Source organism: Schistocerca nitens, chromosome 5, assembly GCF_023898315.1.
Source record: "Schistocerca nitens isolate TAMUIC-IGC-003100 chromosome 5, iqSchNite1.1, whole genome shotgun sequence".
Classification (NCBI taxonomy): domain Eukaryota; kingdom Metazoa; phylum Arthropoda; class Insecta; order Orthoptera; family Acrididae; genus Schistocerca; species Schistocerca nitens.
In genome coordinates, this window is record NC_064618.1 from 347,098,090 (window position 1) to 347,115,951 (window position 17,862).

Sequence of the window (17,862 nt, forward strand, 5' to 3'; positions counted from 1 at the left end):
TATGAGCGTACCAAGATCCTGGCTCAGACCTCTAAATATTGGGACAGCGTTATAAGGGTGGCTATCTAAATTCGCACCAGGTAGGATCAACCGAGATTGCGGCTACAATCTCAGCAAGGCTTGGGACCCGGCACTGAATGTAATTAAGAAGACTCTCAGAAAGAAGTACGAACTGGCGACCAGGGCGGACGTAGCAAGCACATCGATGCTACGACAGATTCAGACGCCCACGTCTCCGCGACCGCCGGCGCGCGGGCGCAGACGGCGAAGATGGCGGCCCGCGGGGGGAGGGGATTTAAATCGGCCGCCCGCCCTCAGGAGCTCAGTTCGTCAGCGCACCTGACGATGGCGACATGTCTGATCGCCGAAATATTGTGCCCGTTGGACACTATGAACCGGCAGTATACCCGTGGACTGTTCGAGCAATCGGCAAGTTCATTACCTGGGATACGTACATGGCTGCGAAAAAGGAAACCAACCAATAAACAGCATTGACAAGAATTGGATTTTCACTCTGCAGCGGAATTTGCGCTGATATGAAACTTCCTGCAGATTAAAAACTGCATGCCGGACCGAGACTCCAACCTGTGACTTTTGCCTTTCGCAGACAAGAGCTCTACCAACTGAGTGCCAAGATCTACGAGAAGGTTATGAATGGCAGAGACAAAGGTGTGGAGTAGAAAACCCTGAACGACACCCATTGAGTCGATCCACATAAAAGAAGTCGGGTGAAGGAGGACCGTTTGATAACGCAGATCGCCTGATAGATGGACATCAGTAACATGATAAACATCCCAGACATGGAAGGCAAGGTATAGTGTTCCATGCCAACAGAGTATGCGAAGGCATATCCCACATGATCGGCGGATTTAGAACCATCGATGTAAAGAAACCTTAGCGTCCTGTAACTCCCATAACAAGAGGCAGAACAAACAATGGAACAACGAAGACTCTCAGACTCTAGAACCGCTCCATTCGAATCTGGGCTGAGGAACTAACCAAGGAGGGGTGGTCGGGAGAGAGTGGGGAAGAGGACAAGAAGAGATGGAAATCACAGCAGAGAGAAGCAAGGCGGAGCCCAATCGGTAAACCCAGCGTGAAGGCGACGTCCCGAAGCCGCAAAAAGAAGTAGAATAGGAGGGTTGAGCAGGAGATGAGCGTTAGCCGTGGAGCTCAGTTCAACAGGACGCTTTCCATCGGCAAGGAAGTCTTTGCGAGAATTTCGAGAGAGAGAGTAGAGAAACTAGGCACGAGAGGTTGGGGTTGTGGCGCGAACGGGGAGACGAGTGCAGACGGCAGTTGTGAGAGGGAGATGAGGAGAGCTGTGGCCTGCATGAGGTATAGAGATGGGCCCGTAGTCAATCGGCTGCTGCTGCCGTGGTCGCCTACGATTGTCCTTCACCGAGGTAGTCCGTGGAGCTGTGAAACGGCGGCCTCTTGGCTATTGCCACCACTGTGTACGGCGCCCAATGAGACCAATTCCAGCGACTCAAAACGGCTATCCTTGCTGCGAATCAGACAAATCTGAGTAACGAATGTTTGTAAAGTGGCGATTTGAATCACAAGCTGGTTGTGAATGTTTCTCAGGAATGCTTGATACTGTGTATGATGGTTTAAGGTACCACAAGTGTAGCAGGCTCAAGCCTACGTCTGCGTGTGACTTTAATACAGCTTTGGCAGCTGAATTACATGGGCTAAGCTGTTAGTATTCGGAACTATATGTGCTCCATTGCCGTGTAGCGCTTGCTGTAATTACATGCATTGGACCTTGTTAGTGCAACTGGTAGGAACTTTTCTACATTCAGGTTCCATTCTTGCCAGATAAGGAGTTTAACCTTGTGTCAACGCTCATATACGAAGCGCCCCTTTAAGCAATATAAGCTATGGTATGACCAAATAATGCTCCTTGGTAATGTTATAAACTTAGCCTGTTTTTGCGCGCTGCTCCTCGGGTCCTGAAATTGGTCGCCTTTCCCTCCATGTTGTTGGGAAAGCATTTCAAGTTACATATGGTGGTCCAAATGGTGGTCCAAATGGTCTGGGCACGTCAGTTGATGGAGGGAGGAAACTGCCAAATGCGGTAAACTTGTTTGTAATATTGTTCTGACGAAGGAGGTGGGCACCTTGTATTATTTTGGATAAAGTTATGTACATAACACTTGAGTTAAAACTATTACGTTTAAAGGTCTGTTAAAGTGCATCGCTTAATTAACTTACCACCTCGCAACTGAAATGTATTTCAGTGTGTGCCTAGCAGCATTTTTTTTACATTCTGTGTGCAAGCACGAAAATCGTTTAATCACGTTTTAATCTCTGTAAATTATTACCAGACATTTATTCGATGTTAGTTCTATGATTTTAACCAGTTGTGTGCCTTGAGAATTTTTTTCTGAAATGAAGTGACTAATGGTCTTAATTGTGTTGGTATTATTGATGTTATACACTTGATCAATCATTATCTTAACGTCAATATTTGTTAGCCTTAAATTTTGGCACGAAATTAGGGAGTTCTTATTAGTTGAGGATTTTCATTGCCTTAATAATTGCTAGATATGTAAAGCAAACATGTTACTTATTAATACCATTGTTCTGAATATTTTCTTGGTATTTGTGGAAGCTATTTATGATACAAGGTATTTAAGAAAATTTTCGTCTTCATTAAGGAAATTATTTTTAGCCTTTTTTAAGAGATTGTTATTTTAATTATATCAGATTGTTCAAGCTGAGAGATTTAAAGAAAAAAATTTTCTCCCAGTCGTTGGACATCATAAATACATGTAATTAGTTAATGTTGGTTTATCAAATTAAGCTTGCCAATTGTTACATAAATTTTCTTTTTAAGAGTTTTAACTGTGAATGGTACTGCTGTTGTGTTACCCATGGGGTTTCCCTTCCACACCACAGCCCTTGTGCTGACCTTTACCTTCCCCTGGTACACCCAGTTCGTGGTGGCACTGGAAACCAGGAGCTGGTGCCGCCAAACCAGGAGGGGAGGTATCCCACGGTCAACCAGAAGGCTATTGACCACGATAGTGTGGAAGGCATCAGTGGCTAAACGGATGCCATGATGGTGAACTGGATCGAAGAGGAATAGCACGACGCAACTCGGCAACAGAGGTTTTTATGAGGTGAAATGAGGGAAATGCTAAATGGACGCAGAACTTTGTCTATTCACCTTTCATATTCACAATTTTTCTTTCTGTCCTTTGGATAATTCAAAAAGCTGATGCGTTAATAACAGGGAATCTTCCTGATCCTACATTTCCATTACTCCCATTTAGTAGCTATTAGAAAGTGCTTGTCTGCCGCACCATACCATTTCCCTCTTTTTACCCAGGTACACTGATCAGCCAGAACACTATGACTACCAACCTAGTGTCCATATAAAATCGTCCAGGCGATAGCAGTGTCACCTGGCGACGAATAATGCTAGTCAGACAGACGCACGATGCATATAAGTGAGCATGCTGTCCTTGTGTAGAATGGGGTAGACACGATGTCTACCTGAGTTTGACAGAGGGATGATTGTGATGGCTCCGAGGTTTGGCACGAGCATTTCGGAAACAGCTCTATTTGTTGGGTATTCGAGGTGTGCTGTGGTGAGAATCTTCAGCATGTGGCGAAACAAAGGGGGAACGACGTCCAGACGTCGTGGGGTTGGGCGACCAGTCCTCATTACTGATGTCTGACGTCACAGGCTGAGTATACAGGTAAAACAGACAGGCGGCAGACTGTGGCGGAACTGACATCTGACTTTAATGCTGGGTAGAGTAGAGGTGTGTGTTAACAGACAGTGCACTGAACGCACTTAACGATGGGTCTCCGCCGCCAACGACCCACACATGTGCCAGTACTAACAACACCACATTTCCAACTGCGACTGAAGTGTGTACTTCACCATCGACACTGGACGCTGGCGCTGTGACAGATTGTTGCGTAGTGTGATGAATTCCGATACCTCCACCATGCCGGTGGGAGGGAGCGAGTCAGTCGTCTTCCAGGGGAACAGTTGCTTCACATCTCTACTGCAGGATGGAGAGAAGCTGGCCGCGGCTTCATTATGCTCTGGGGGACATTCACTTGGGCATCCATGGGTACCGTGGAGCTCGTGCAAGGCTTGTTCAAATGTCTGTGAAATCTTATGGGACTTAACTGCTAATGTCATCAGTCCCTAAGCTTACACACTACTTAACCTAAATTATCCTAAGGACACACACACACCCATGCCCGAGGGAGGACTCTAACCTCCGCCGGGACCAGCCGCACAGTCCATGCGTGCAAGGCTTAATTGGGGCCGAGGATGATCATACACTGGTTGCAGACCACGTACATTCCTTCATGACGATCGTGTTTGCCGACGGCAGTGGCATTTTTCAGCAATATAACGCACCGTGTCAGAAGGCCGGGAGTGGTTTTTTTTTTTTTTTTTTTTGTGGTTTTAGGGCGCAAAACTGCTATGGTCATTAGCACCCGGTCCGTGACTGAGGAAATAATAAAAACTGAAAATGGAAAACAGCAAAAATGGGAACGAAACTCAAATAATTGGAGACACTAAAAGCAGAAACAAGGCTTAAAAGTCCACTACAGAGAGGGGTTGATGGTTCCCGATAAAACTTCAAATGACTGACGTCATTTCACTGTCACTAATAAACTGGAGAATGCGGTCGGCTGAGCGCGTGTCATCTGCTAAAATCGACGATAGATCAGGCGATAGCTGGAGACGGGAGCGTAACGGATTAAAATAGGGGCATTCAATTAAAAGGTGTCTTACCGTCCACAGCTGAGAGCAGTGGGGACAGAGTGGGGGAGGATCGCCGCTTAAAAGATGTCGATGGCTAAAAAGACAGTGCCCTATCCGGAGTCTAGTTAAAATTACCTCCTCCCGACGACGCGTTCGGGAGGAAGAAGTCCAAGCGCAAGGAAGGGCTTTCACTTCCCGCAATTTATTTCGGGGAAGTGTTGACCAATGTTCAAGCCATAAATGAGCAACTTTGCGACATAAACCGCTCTGTAGATCGGTGAAGGGAAGCGACTGAATAGCTGGCCGAGGAAGAGAGACTGCAGCCTTGGCCGCTATATCGGCCGCCTCATTCCCACAGATACCAGCGTGTCCCGGGAGCCAGAGGAACGCCACCGAGACGCCCCCCAGGTGGAGCGAGCGCAGACAGTCCTGAATCCGGTGGACCAGAGGGTGCACAGGATAAAGAGCTTGGAGACTGAGGAGAGAGCTGAGAGAATCCGAGCAGATTACGTACTGTATACACTGATGGCGGCGGATGTAGTGGACAGCCTGGAGAACAGCGAAAAGCTCCGCAGTATAAACCGAACACTGGTCGGGAAGCCGAAAGTGATTTGGGGCGTCGCCAACAATATAGGCACTCCCTACACCCAACGATGTTTTCGAGCCGTCGGTGTAAATAAATGTGGCGTCCGTCATTTGTGCACATAGAACAGCAAATGCCCGACGATAAACAAGTGAAGGTGTACCTTCCTTGGGAAATTGACAAAGATCACGGAGCAGACAGATCCGGGGACGGAGCCAAGGCGGTGCTGTACCCCAAGTTGTCAAGAAGGTTTTAGGAAAGTGGAAGGAAAGAGAATGGAGCAGTTGACGGAAGCGGACTCCCGGGGGTAGTAGGGAGGAGAAGCGGCCTGCATACCCTACATCAAAGGAGGCGTCGAAAAAAGGGTCATGGGCTGGATTAGCAGGCATGGAAGACAGATGGCTAGCATAACGGCTCAGAAGGACCGCTCGCCGATTGGACAGCGGAGGTTCAGCAGTCTCAGCATAAAGGCTTTCCACAGGGCTAGTGTAAAAAGCTCCAGACGCTAAACGTAATCCACGGTGGTGGATAGAGTCGAGACGCCGAAGAATAGACGGCCGAGCAGAGGAGTAGACTATGCTTCCATAGTCCAATTTCGAGCGCACTAAGGCGCGATAGAGGCGGAGAAGGACCACTCGGTCCGCTCCCCAGGAGGTACCATTCAGGACACGGAGGGTGTTGAGCGTTCGCAGACAGCGAGCCGAAAGATAGGAAACGTGGGAGGACCAGCACAGTTTTCTGTCAAACATAAGACCCAAGAATTTAGTGACGTCTGAAAACGGAAGGTTGACAGGACCTAGATGTAAGGAGGGCGGAAGAAACTCCTTACGTCGCCAAAAATTAATGCAAACGGTCTTACTGGGAGAAAAACGGAAGCCGGTTTCGAGGCTCCAAGAATGGAGGCGATCGAGACATCCTTGAAGACGTCGTTCAAGAAGGCTGGTCCGTTGAGAGCTGTAGTAGATCGCAAAATCGTCCACAAAGAGGGAGCCCGAGACGTCAGGAAGGAGACAATCCATAATTGTATTTATAGCGATGGCGAACAGTACAACACTCAGCACGGAGCCCTGGGGTACCCCGTTTTCTTGAGAGAAAGTACGGGAGAGAGTAGTGTTCACCCGCACCCTAAATGTTCGCTCTGCCATAAAGTCGCGAAGAAAAAGGGGTAGCCGGCCTCGAAAGCCCCAAGAGAACAGTGTGCGGAGGATGCCTGTCCTCCAACAGGTATCGTATGCTCTCTCCAGATCAAAAAATATTGCTACCGTTTGGCGTTTCTGGAGAAAATTGTTCATGATATAAGTGGAGAGAGCAACAAGATGGTCAACTGCAGAGCGATGCTTTCGGAATCCGCATTGGGCAGGTGTTAAAAGACTGCGTGATTCCAGCCACCAAGCTAAACGGTAATTCACCATACGCTCCAAAATCTTACAGACACTACTCGTGAGAGAAATGGGGCGATAGCTAGAGGGGAGATGTTTGTCCTTTCCAGGTTTCGGAATGGGAACGACGATAGCTTCCCGCCATCGTCTGGGAAAGGTACTGTCGGTCCAAATTCGATTATAAAGGCGAAGGAGGTAACGCAGACTATGGGTTGATAAATGCAGCAACATTTGGACATGGATACCATCCGATCCAGGGGCGGAGGAGCGAGAAGAAGAGAGGGCATGTTGGAGTTCCCGCATGGAGAAAACAGTATTGTAGCTTTCGCGATTTTGAGAGGAGAAAGCAAGAGGTCGCACTTCCGCTGCACGTTTCGTCGGGAGAAACGCTGGCGGGTAATGTGAAGAGCTCGAAATCTCAGCAAAGTGCTGACCCAATGAGTTAGAAATTGCGACGGGGTCCACTAAGGTATCATGCGCGACAGTGAGCCCAGAGACCGGGGAGAAACGAGGCGCGCCTGAGAACCGTCGAAGCCGACTCCAAACTTCCGAGGAGGGAGTGAAGGTGTTAAATGAGTTAATAAAGAATTTCCAGCTTGCCTTCTTGCTATCGCGGATGACGCGACGGCATCGCGCACGGAGATGCTTATAGCGGATACAGTTTGCCAAAGTAGGATGGTGACGGAAAATGCGAAGAGCACGTCGCCGCTCACGGATTGCGTCACGGCATGCCTCGGTCCACCAAGGAACTGGGGGGCGCCGGGGCAATTCGGAGGTGCGTGGTATTGAATGTTCCGCAGCTGTAAGAATAACGTCGGTAAAATGTGTGACCTCATCGTCGACGCTAGGAAAGCGACGGTCATCGAATGTCGCTAGAGACGAAAAAAGTGTCCAATCGGCTTGGGCAAACTTCCAGCGTCGCGGGCGCATATATGGCAGTTGAGGCTGCAGCCTAAGGACACATGGAAAGTGGTCACTGGAGTGTGTATCATCAAGGGCGAACCATTCGAAGCGCCGAGCAAGCGGAACAGTACCGATCGCAAGGTCCAAATGAGATAAATTTGTCGTGGAGGCAGACAAAAACGTGGGGACCCCAGTGTTGAGGCAAACTAGATCCGCTTGGTGGAAGACGTCTAGCAATAGGGAGCCACGTGGACAAGGATGTGGAGATCCCCAAAGCGGGTGGTGGGCATTGAAGTCCCCAACCAGCAAATAGGGGGGTGGAAGCTGACCAAGAAGATGAAGGAGATCAGCTCGTGCCATTGGTGTGGACGATGGAATGTATATAGTACAAAGAGAGAACGTGTATCCAGAAAGGGAAAGACGGACGGCGACAGCTTGGAAGGAACTGTCTAAGGGGATTGGATGATAATGGAGAGTATCATGGAGAAGAATCATGAGTCCTCCATGGGCTGGAGTGCCTTCCACAGAGGGGAGGTCATATCGGACAGACTGAAAATGAGGGAGAACAAAGCGGTCATTAGGACGCAGCTTTGTTTCCTGAAGACAGAAGATGACCGGCGAGTAGGATCGTAAGAGGATCGACAATTCATCCCGATTGGCTCGAATGCCGCGGATATTCCAGTGGATAATGGACATAGGGTGAACAGAAAATGGAGGAATGTGACCAAGGGTGCTGTCAACTCAACGACTGCTCAGAGTTTGCGACTGACAGCATGGAATGGCATTCGGCCGAAGGCAGAAGATCCTGATCCATAGGTTGGTCAGGAGCAGCTCCTGCCGCCAGCGATCGGCCGGTTGACCGGCCACCAGCAGTGCGCCTCGGCGACACAGAAGACGGCCGAGGGCGATTTCCGCCAGGTGGCGCTGTGGATGGGACACGCCTTGGCGGAGAAGGAGAGGAACTGGGTTTCTTTGTAGCCTTCTTGGAAGTATGAGGTTTAGAGGAAGGAGGAACCGATGGTGGTGAAGGTGCCGTACGTAAAAACTCTTCACGAGTATGCTCTTTCTTCGAAGACTTGGTGTCTGACTTTTGGGCTCGAGATTTAGCAGAACCCGACGAAGGGTGAGCCAAAGAGTGGGCAGGCGAAAGTGGTGAAGTTGAACGGGCGATCTTCGCGCTGGCCGATCGGACGACCGTGGCACTAAAGGTGAGGTCGCAAGTCTGCGTGGCCGCCTCCTTTGTTGGCCGAGGAGAAGCAAGGACAGTGCTGTATTTGCCTGTCTGAGGCACGGTGGGCTGTCGACTGGCGAATAATTTCCGAGCAGCAAAGGTCGACACCTTTTCCTTTACTCTTATTTCCTGGATGAGCTTTTCGTCCTTAAAAACTTGGCAATCTCTAGAGGAAGCAGCGTGGTCACCCATACAGTTGATGCAGCGAGGGGATGGAGGTGGACAAGCACCGTCATGGGCATCCCTGCCACACGTAACACATTTGGCCGGATTAGAACAGGACTGGCTGGTGTGATTGAATCGCTGGCACCGATAGCAACGCGTAGGGTTTGGGACGTAAGGACGAACGGAAATTATCTCATAGCCTGCTTTGATTTTCGATGGGAGTTGCACTTTGTCAAATGTCAAAAAGACAGTGCGGGTTGGAATGATCTTCGTGTCAACCCTTTTCATAACCCTATGAACAGCCGTTACGCCCTGGTCTGACAGGTAGTGCTGAATTTCTTCGTCAGACAGTCCATCGAGGGAGCGTGTATAAACAACTCCACGCGAGGAATTTAAGGTACGGTGCGGTTCCACCCGGACAGGGAAAGTGTGTAGTAGTGAGGTACGCAGCAACTTTTGTGCCTGGAGGGCACTGTGTGTTTCTAACAACAGGGTGCCATTCCGTAATCTGGAACAAGACTTTACAGGACCTGCAATTGCGTCGACACCTTTCTGAATTATGAAAGGGTTGACTGTGGAGAAGTCGTGACCTTCGTCAGACCGAGAAACAACAAGGAACTGTGGCAACGATGGAAGAACTGACTGTGGTTGAGACTCAGTGAACTTACGTTTGTGAGCAGACATAGTGGAAGATGAGGAAACCATTGCGGAAGAATCCCCCATGATTACCGGCGTCTCCGATGGCGCGCTCCTCCCTTGTGGGGTCCCTCTCTGAGGGCACTCCCGCCTTAGGTGATTGTTCACACCTCAGGTCACACCTCCCGACAAACGGACGGAGGGACCAATCGGCACTTTCGGAAGGTATCAGCTCGGGTAATCACCCCTCCCTGGGCCTGGCCGTTACCAGGGGGTACGTACGTGTCCTACCTGTCTACCCGGGGCGGGGAATTACGCGTTACCCCGTCACCGGCTACGCATGGAAGTGCGTGGGTCGGCCTTCAGACACGCACAGGGAGGAAGAAAGAGAAAGGGAAAGGGAAAGGTAAGAAGAGGTCTCAAACGCCGCAGCGGAGAAAAGGGTAGAGAGAAGAGGTAAGGAAAAGAGAGGGACAAAGGAAGGACGAAGACTTACAAGTAAGGAAGGCGAAGAATGTGGTACATTTACAAGCGTCCGTCTCCGGACGTAGGCACAAACCATTCCCCCAGAGGGGGAGAAAAGGAAGGAAGGAGCCAGAGGTGAGGGGGGGGCGAAGATGGGGGATGGGGAAGGATGCGGAAAGGGAAGGTATGCAGCCCGGAAAGGAAGGAAGGCCACATCAGCTCGGGGTCCCGTGCTCGCTACGCACGTATCCACAAAAGAGTTGTGGATCCCCTGGGGGGGGGCCGGGAGTGTGATTGAGTGGTTCGAGGAACACAGTGGCGAGTTCCAGGTTATGTGATAGCCACCTCAACTAGCCGGATACGAACCCTATCTAACTAATGTGGGATGTTACTGAACGGAGCTCATCGTGTGTGTAGAAGTGGCGCCAACTGTCTCCAGCGACCTGCCAAGGCCTCAGGGCTTCTAAGCTACGGTGCGTCGCCGTCGCAACTTATCCGAGACAAAGGTAGACCTAAGTGTGTAACACCACCATACCATTGTTTTTAACATTCAGTTAGCTTCTATTAATGATTACTGAATTGCTTTGAGTAGTTGGTACCCAACACTTAATAATTTAAAAAATCAACATTCACTGCGAAGAACTCTTGATAAAACTATTATACAATCAGTTTAGATCCGCAAACCAACTGAAGTCACATGGAAAGCATTCCAAACTTAACTGACTGTATACCACTATCTGGTGCACACTCTGACAAACTCTTACAATATACGTTTCTCTCTCACACAGAAATTATTCGAAATAGCATACACGGCAAAATATAAGTAAAAACAGTGGTGTCAAAATATAAAATCCACGGTTCGTCACTGGAGATTTAGATACGACACTAAGTGATTTAAGAGACAATATGTATTACGAAATCCTTAGGTACATAGCATTTAAGAACTGTTACCTGTTGCCAAATAGCAATGTAAATTACGTAGTCAGCAGTAGAAATGTACCAGGCACTGGTTTTCCATGTTAGACAACTTACGACGTTGCCAGTGCAGGAACTTCATTTACTGTTGACTGCCCAGCTGGCTAAGTCTAAGTTTTCCTCCAGCAGCAGTAGCTTTATACATTATGATGCGGTACCACACCCAGAAAACTTTTGTGTTGTCTAACCGAAGATGTTTCAGAGATCTGCATATATCGATAACTACACTACTTTATGAATAGTATCTAGTATCTTATTATTGTACACGATACGTGTAAGACGTTACTATGAGCATACGTGCGACATAAGACTTTAACGTTCAATACGTTGCATGCAGCAGCACTGTGTTACAAGAGCAGTAACATTAACAGTAATTAAATTCAAATGAATGACGACTTATTTATAATTTACGTCTGTGTGAGAAACTAAGCTTGCGTCTATTGCGCAATTTTTGTTTTTGTTTTACAGTGACTTTACAGTGCTACAATGTATTTTAATCGAAAGTAAGCTGGATAAAAGAAAGTAAATTTGTTAGTTTTAGACGTCGCCGCCTCCCTGTAACGTGAAACTAGAGTAATTGTACATTACAGTTAGCGAATAAAAATAGGAACACAATAAACCTATAATTTCCCCGCCAGGGTAGCCGAGAGCGCTAACGCGCTGCTTCCTGGACTCTGGTAGGTGCACCGGCCCCGGATAGAATCCGCCCAGCGGATTACCGACGAAGGCTGGTGTGCCGGACAGCCAGGATGTGGTTTTTAGGCGGCTTTCCACATACTCCTAGGTGAATACCGGGATCGTCCCCACGTCCCATCTCGGTTACACGACTATCAAACATTTGAAACACACACTATTTCACGATTTCCACGTGACGCAGACAGCTAGGGTACACTTTCTCCGTCCTGGGGGGTTTGGGTGGTGGCAGGAAGGGCATCCGGCCACCCCTTACACTTAACCATGCCGACCCTGCGCACAATGCTGGATAAAGGCGGTAGTGAAAGAAAGAAAGAAAGAATAAACCTATAATTTTTAGGCGACAATATTTAGGAATGTAGTGCTAAAACGGCGTCAATGAAAATAAAACATCACATACTTGCTGATTAAAATAACTGCGATATAGTGCGGAACTAATGTGATTTGACTAAACCTTTAACACTTTGAACTAATACACTACATTGCATGCCTACTGAATTGCCTGAATGCGCACACTGCAGCCACATTAATGTGACCACCGCCTACATTCGACCTCAACGTGCAAAAACCGTTCAAAGGCGGCAGGTGGCGGAGAGTGTACCAAGTATGTCAGAGAGAGGGGAGGGGGAGGGTTGTCGTGGTGTCGTGGTGGTGGAGGGATGCTGGCCGTAGCCGCGGAGACATAGAACCCAAAATAGAAAGTGCCCTAAACAAGTTACAACTATGGTGCCAAAACACTAAAATGACGATATCACCGAGCAAGTCTACCTACTTGTTATTGAAGGGACAATTAATCTGTAACCCGACTGTACGAATCGAGCGCTCGCCGGTCCTTCGGCGACGTGACACACGATACCTAGGCATCACCATTGATGAGAAGTTGAACTTCGGGAAACACATTGAAACCGTAACTCAGAAAGCCCTTCAAACATTGAACAATCTCATATCCATCGGACATAAAAGATTTCTTTCCCCTCACCTCATAAGACTCTACCATAATACCATATTAACATCAATAGTGGGTTACGGCTCGGGAGTCTGGGCGCACAGGCTCACGAGGGTTGTGCCCGCCATGACAGTGAGAAGGGTTCAAAGGAACATGATACTTAGATCTGTGGGGGCTTATTGAACATCACCAGAGGGAGCACTATTGGTCATAATGGGGCTCTGCCCCCTGGACATTAAAATCAGAGAGCAGGCCGCGAGGTTCTGGATTAAGAAGGGAAATGCAACGAAGATAGAAGAGATTTTAGTCAATGGGGCTAGGGACAAGGGTGAGATTCGGCAAAGGGGAGAACAACTATGGCAAGAACTACGGGAGACTGACGAAACAGGGCGTAGGACGTATGAACTGATTCCAAACATTAGGGATTAAAAATTAGATACTTTGAACCCACCAGAGGACTAATCCATTTTCTCACTGGACATGGGCCCTACCCGACATACTTATGTCGGTTCGGGAAAAGGGCCACACCCGCGTGTGAATGTGGTGAACCGGAGAGCACTCCCGATCATGTGATTTACGAGTGCCGCCTTTTCCAATGATGTTGCTTCCACACTACATGACCAACTACCTGACCATGACACATACCACCTCATAAGACAACGAGACACTTTTCAAACACTAAATAAACTTGCAGACGAGTTATCACGAAAAATGCTGAAAGAATACATTGGGGAAATAAACTAATCAACACAAATTACAATAAAACTAGAGAAATTCTAATACTAAATACGCGCCCTACTTCCATACTGCCTGCGCGTGGACAGGCCGACCTTCACAGTCTGGAATCCGCCACGTGCGGGATTAGGGGGAGTGGGGAATAACATCAAGAACTAGACGATGCACCGGAATTGACTTAGGTTAGAACTAGTTAGTAGAAATTAGATTAGGAAACTAGTATTAGGAACCTGCAGCGAATAACCTGACCTGCCCAGTGTCAGGGACTCGCCCATCGGGATTAGCTCGATGGGCAAGGCAATGAAGTAGGTTTATATACGTTTCTGACACATCTGTGACGCTGCAGGCAGTAGAGTTAGTTAAAATCTTAGAAGTTAAAAACTAATAAGCGTAAGAATAGCTGCCCATTGTAATTAGAGTATAGCTGTAACTCACAACCCACTACACTGTAATTAGCTGCTAATTGTGTCTAACATACTTAGAAAGTAAGACCCACTAATCATATAAGGAAGTGGGTTATGATGTATTATTATTATTATTGATAAAAAAACACTACAGAAAAAAAAACAGTGCGGTCGTTGACGTAGAGTGGAAACAGAGCGATTTATCTGAAGTACAAATGGACATGATCATTTGCTTTCGGTCCGATGATAGAAGCATTCCAGAAGGGGCTAAGTCTGTACTGTTTGCGTGCCGCCGTAAGAGAAGTATACTGATCCAAACCCGGTGCCGAAACAACTGTGGTACACCAGCGGCTATAGATGACAAGGGTGAACGGCGGCTGCGAAGACGTGTACGGGTGAAGAGATTTGAAACTGCTGACCAACAGACCACCCAGATGAAGGAAGGAGCTACAGCCGAATGTTGTTGCAGCAGGCCACGCTGATTGCTGTTCATCGGCGACGAAGGCTGGAATTCGCTTGCCAATACCACAAATGGACCTCCACGGAGTGGCGATAGGTGACGTTTTCAGATGAATCATATTTTACACGTCATCAGATAAATGGCCGTTGGTATATAAGGCCCTGTAACAGAAGTCTGAAGGGTCCACACCGGCGGAGGAAGCTTTATTGTCTGAGGAATGGTTCCATGGCGTTTACTGGGTGATCTCGTCATTTCGAAGACACAGTCGATTAAGACAAGTGTGTGTGCACCCATCCATGTTCACACCTACATGCTGTTTGTTTTTCTCGGTACGATGACATCTACCAGCAGGACAATGCAACGTGTCACACAGCTCGCAATATAAGTGCGTGGTTCGAAGGTTCCCACCCCCCACCCACCTCCATCCCACGGATTTAAACCCAATCAAGAATCCGTGGGACCACCTCGACCGGTGGGGCTGTTCACGCTATTGGTCCTCAACCGTGAAACTCAGGGCAGCTACCCACGGCACAGGAGTCAGTAAGGTTCCACACCCCTGCTTGTACCTTCCAGTACCTCGCAGACACTTCCTGCACGTCCGCGTTGCCAGAAGATGGTTATTCAGGCTTCTGACAGATGCTCGGAGTGTGCCTGGATTGCGTATAGAACAGACCCAGATAGCTCAAACCCCACCTCATACAGCTGATTAGAGCAACAGTTGCATCTCATGTACGGTCGTTGACTGACAACGTTGTCTAAAGTAAATCATAAAATTTAGTTAACTCACATTGATTACTAAATAATTTTAATTTACTTTAGACGACGTTTTCAGCGAAGGGTTCTTTGCTATTTAATGTATGTACTTAAATACTTCACGATATGCATTGACATACTGTTACATTATGTTATACGTCTTACTTCTAGTTCCAATGGGGAACCACTGATTTTGCAGTGTTTTGAATCCAGGTATTAAATTTTTAAATGAATGTGTGACGTATTATGCTGCGAGTTTTTTGCCATCATGTACACCTGTTAGCGTCATATTGATAGTTAAGTCTGTAACGATTTTCAAGCGTGATTTCCATAGCTATACAGGATAGGTGACGATGGTTCCCGGACCAAATTAGGAAGTATAATAAATGAATTTTTATCAGTAACTCTTTACGGTGAATTGTGACGTTTTGAAACTACAACATTGGTTCTGGTTGTTGCTTGCAGACGAAGAGAGCACTATGTGCTATTCAAACTGGAAGCTATCAGTGGTTGATAGACTGAGTTCCAGAAAGGGCTTCATGCTCTCATCTAAGAAACTTACCGTGCATCAGCTTCCCAGTGTGCTATGCAGACAGAACCTTTAACCTTAACCGTCTTTCGAGTATGCACGCCTAATGCTGTGGGCGAACTAAGTCCCATAGCTCGAAGTAATCCTAAAAGACAACGGAAATCTTGATACTTTATACAGAAATGTAGATAAACCTGAAACTGACAGCTGGACTTTCGGTGGAAAGCTAAGCGTAATTCGGAAAAACCTGATATTAGATAGTGCCATTATTAGAGCAGATGCACGGCGGTGGACGACGCACCGTGATTGTAGAGCCATACTTTGCCGTCTGGTCGTTAACTAGTCTACGCCTTAGAAGACGTAACAAATCGTCAATTTTCTCAACGAGTGGGGCTAGCTTGCGTTCCGTCAATTCCACCAAACTTCTTAAATCCCAGTCCAACTGTAAATTAGAACTACGCTGCATTTACTGTCAAAATTTTTGGTGCAAAAAAACAATTTGTAAAAATATTTAGATATTTTAATTTCGCCTCTAAAATAACATTGATCGTTTTCTCGCCTTTCATTGGTTATGGAAACACATCTCCTCTCCTTAGCTAGATGAAACACGTTTTGGACTTTTATGTAGTAGAGAAACGCAGTCTTTACCATTATTGTCCCAATTTTTAATTATCGGTTCAAAATGGTTCAAATGGCTCTGAGCACTATGGGACTTAACATCTGAGGTCATCAGTCCCCTTGACTTAGAACTACTCAAACCTAACTAACCGAAGGACATTGAACACACATCCATGCCCGAGGCTTAATTTTCGGCGAAAAATTCTTTACATACCTGAGTAAGTGGAACTGTTAAAAGTATGACATGGTTTCTAATAATATAGGTATCATCATGAGAATGCTTACCCCTGACGCTGTTCCCACTGCAGAGAGAAAAAGGAGAAGACCTTCGAGTATGGTCCAAGGCGCCAGACAGCTGTATTTTGGATGCGACGCGTGCCTATGTGCAATTTAAGGAAAAAAAGGCGCGGTCCGACGAATCTGGAAGCAGCATGGGCTATTGCGGATTCGCTCAGGTCGGCAGCGACGACGCGCACATCGACGGGCAGCCGCGGCAGCAGCTGGAGCGCCGTGACGTCACCGGAACCACAGCCCACGTCCAGCACGGCGCTGCTGGCCACCTGCCATTCCAGCTTTGGCCACAGGCGGTCCAGCACAGCAGACAGGAACTGCCGCTGCAGGGTAGTCGTGGTGGCGAACGAGTCTGCCCTCTCCATTGGTGCGAGCGCCTGTCAACACACTGTTGCTGCTTAGAGTTCAAGTCTCATTTTTTAAGTTAATTTTCCACAATAGGAATAGTAATTACTGATTTAAATGTTCCAAGCCCGCCAATCCAAGCCCGCCAATCCAAGCCCGCCAATCCAAGCCCGCCAATCCAAGCCCGCCAATCCAAGCCCGCCAATCCAAGCCCGCCAATCCAAGCCCGCCAATCCAAGCCCGCCAATCCAAGCCCGCCAATCCAAGCCCGCCAATCCAAGCCCGCCAATCCAAGCCCGCCAATCCAAGCCCGCCAATCCAAGCCCGCCAATCCAAGCCCGCCAATCCAAGCCCGCCAATCCAAGCCCGCCAATCCAAGCCCGCCAATCCAAGCCCGCCAATCCAAGCCCGCCAATCCAAGCCCGCCAATCCAAGCCCGCCAATCCAAGCCCGCCAATCCAAGCCCGCCAATCCAAGCCCGCCAATCCAAGCCCGCCAATCCAAGCCCGCCAATCCAAGCCCGCCAATCCAAGCCCGCCAATCCAAGCCCGCCAATCCAAGCCCGCCAATCCAAGCCCGCCAATCCAAGCCCGCCAATCCAAGCCCGCCAATCCAAGCCCGCCAATCCAAGCCCGCCAATCCAAGCCCGCCAATCCAAGCCCGCCAATCCAAGCCCGCCAATCCAAGCCCGCCAATCCAAGCCCGCCAATCCAAGCCCGCCAATCCAAGCCCGCCAATCCAAGCCCGCCAATCCAAGCCCGCCAATCCAAGCCCGCCAATCCAAGCCCGCCAATCCAAGCCCGCCAATCCAAGCCCGCCAATCCAAGCCCGCCAATCCAAGCCCGCCAATCCAAGCCCGCCAATCCAAGCCCCCCAATCCAAGCCCGCCAATTTAAGGCTGTATGAACTAAAAGAACGAAGATTAGGGTTTAATGTGTGAAAAGCTGCATGCCAATTGGCCAGTCCCTTTTCATAATTATTTCTTCACCATCGTTGTTTGGTTGTACAAT

At 48.3% G+C, this 17,862-nt stretch overlaps 1 protein-coding gene across 1 annotated transcript in view; it reads right to left on the reverse strand.

The window, feature by feature from the left end:
* LOC126260437 (juvenile hormone acid O-methyltransferase-like) overlaps positions 1-16,872 on the reverse strand; it is a 69,551-nt gene extending 52,679 nt beyond the window's left edge. Inside the window, exon 1 of the mRNA XM_049957766.1 lies at positions 16,502-16,872. Within this exon, the coding sequence (XP_049813723.1) occupies positions 16,502-16,872 (371 nt within the window). The remainder of the gene's footprint in view (positions 1-16,501) is intronic.
* Positions 16,873-17,862: the final 990 nt, after the last annotated feature.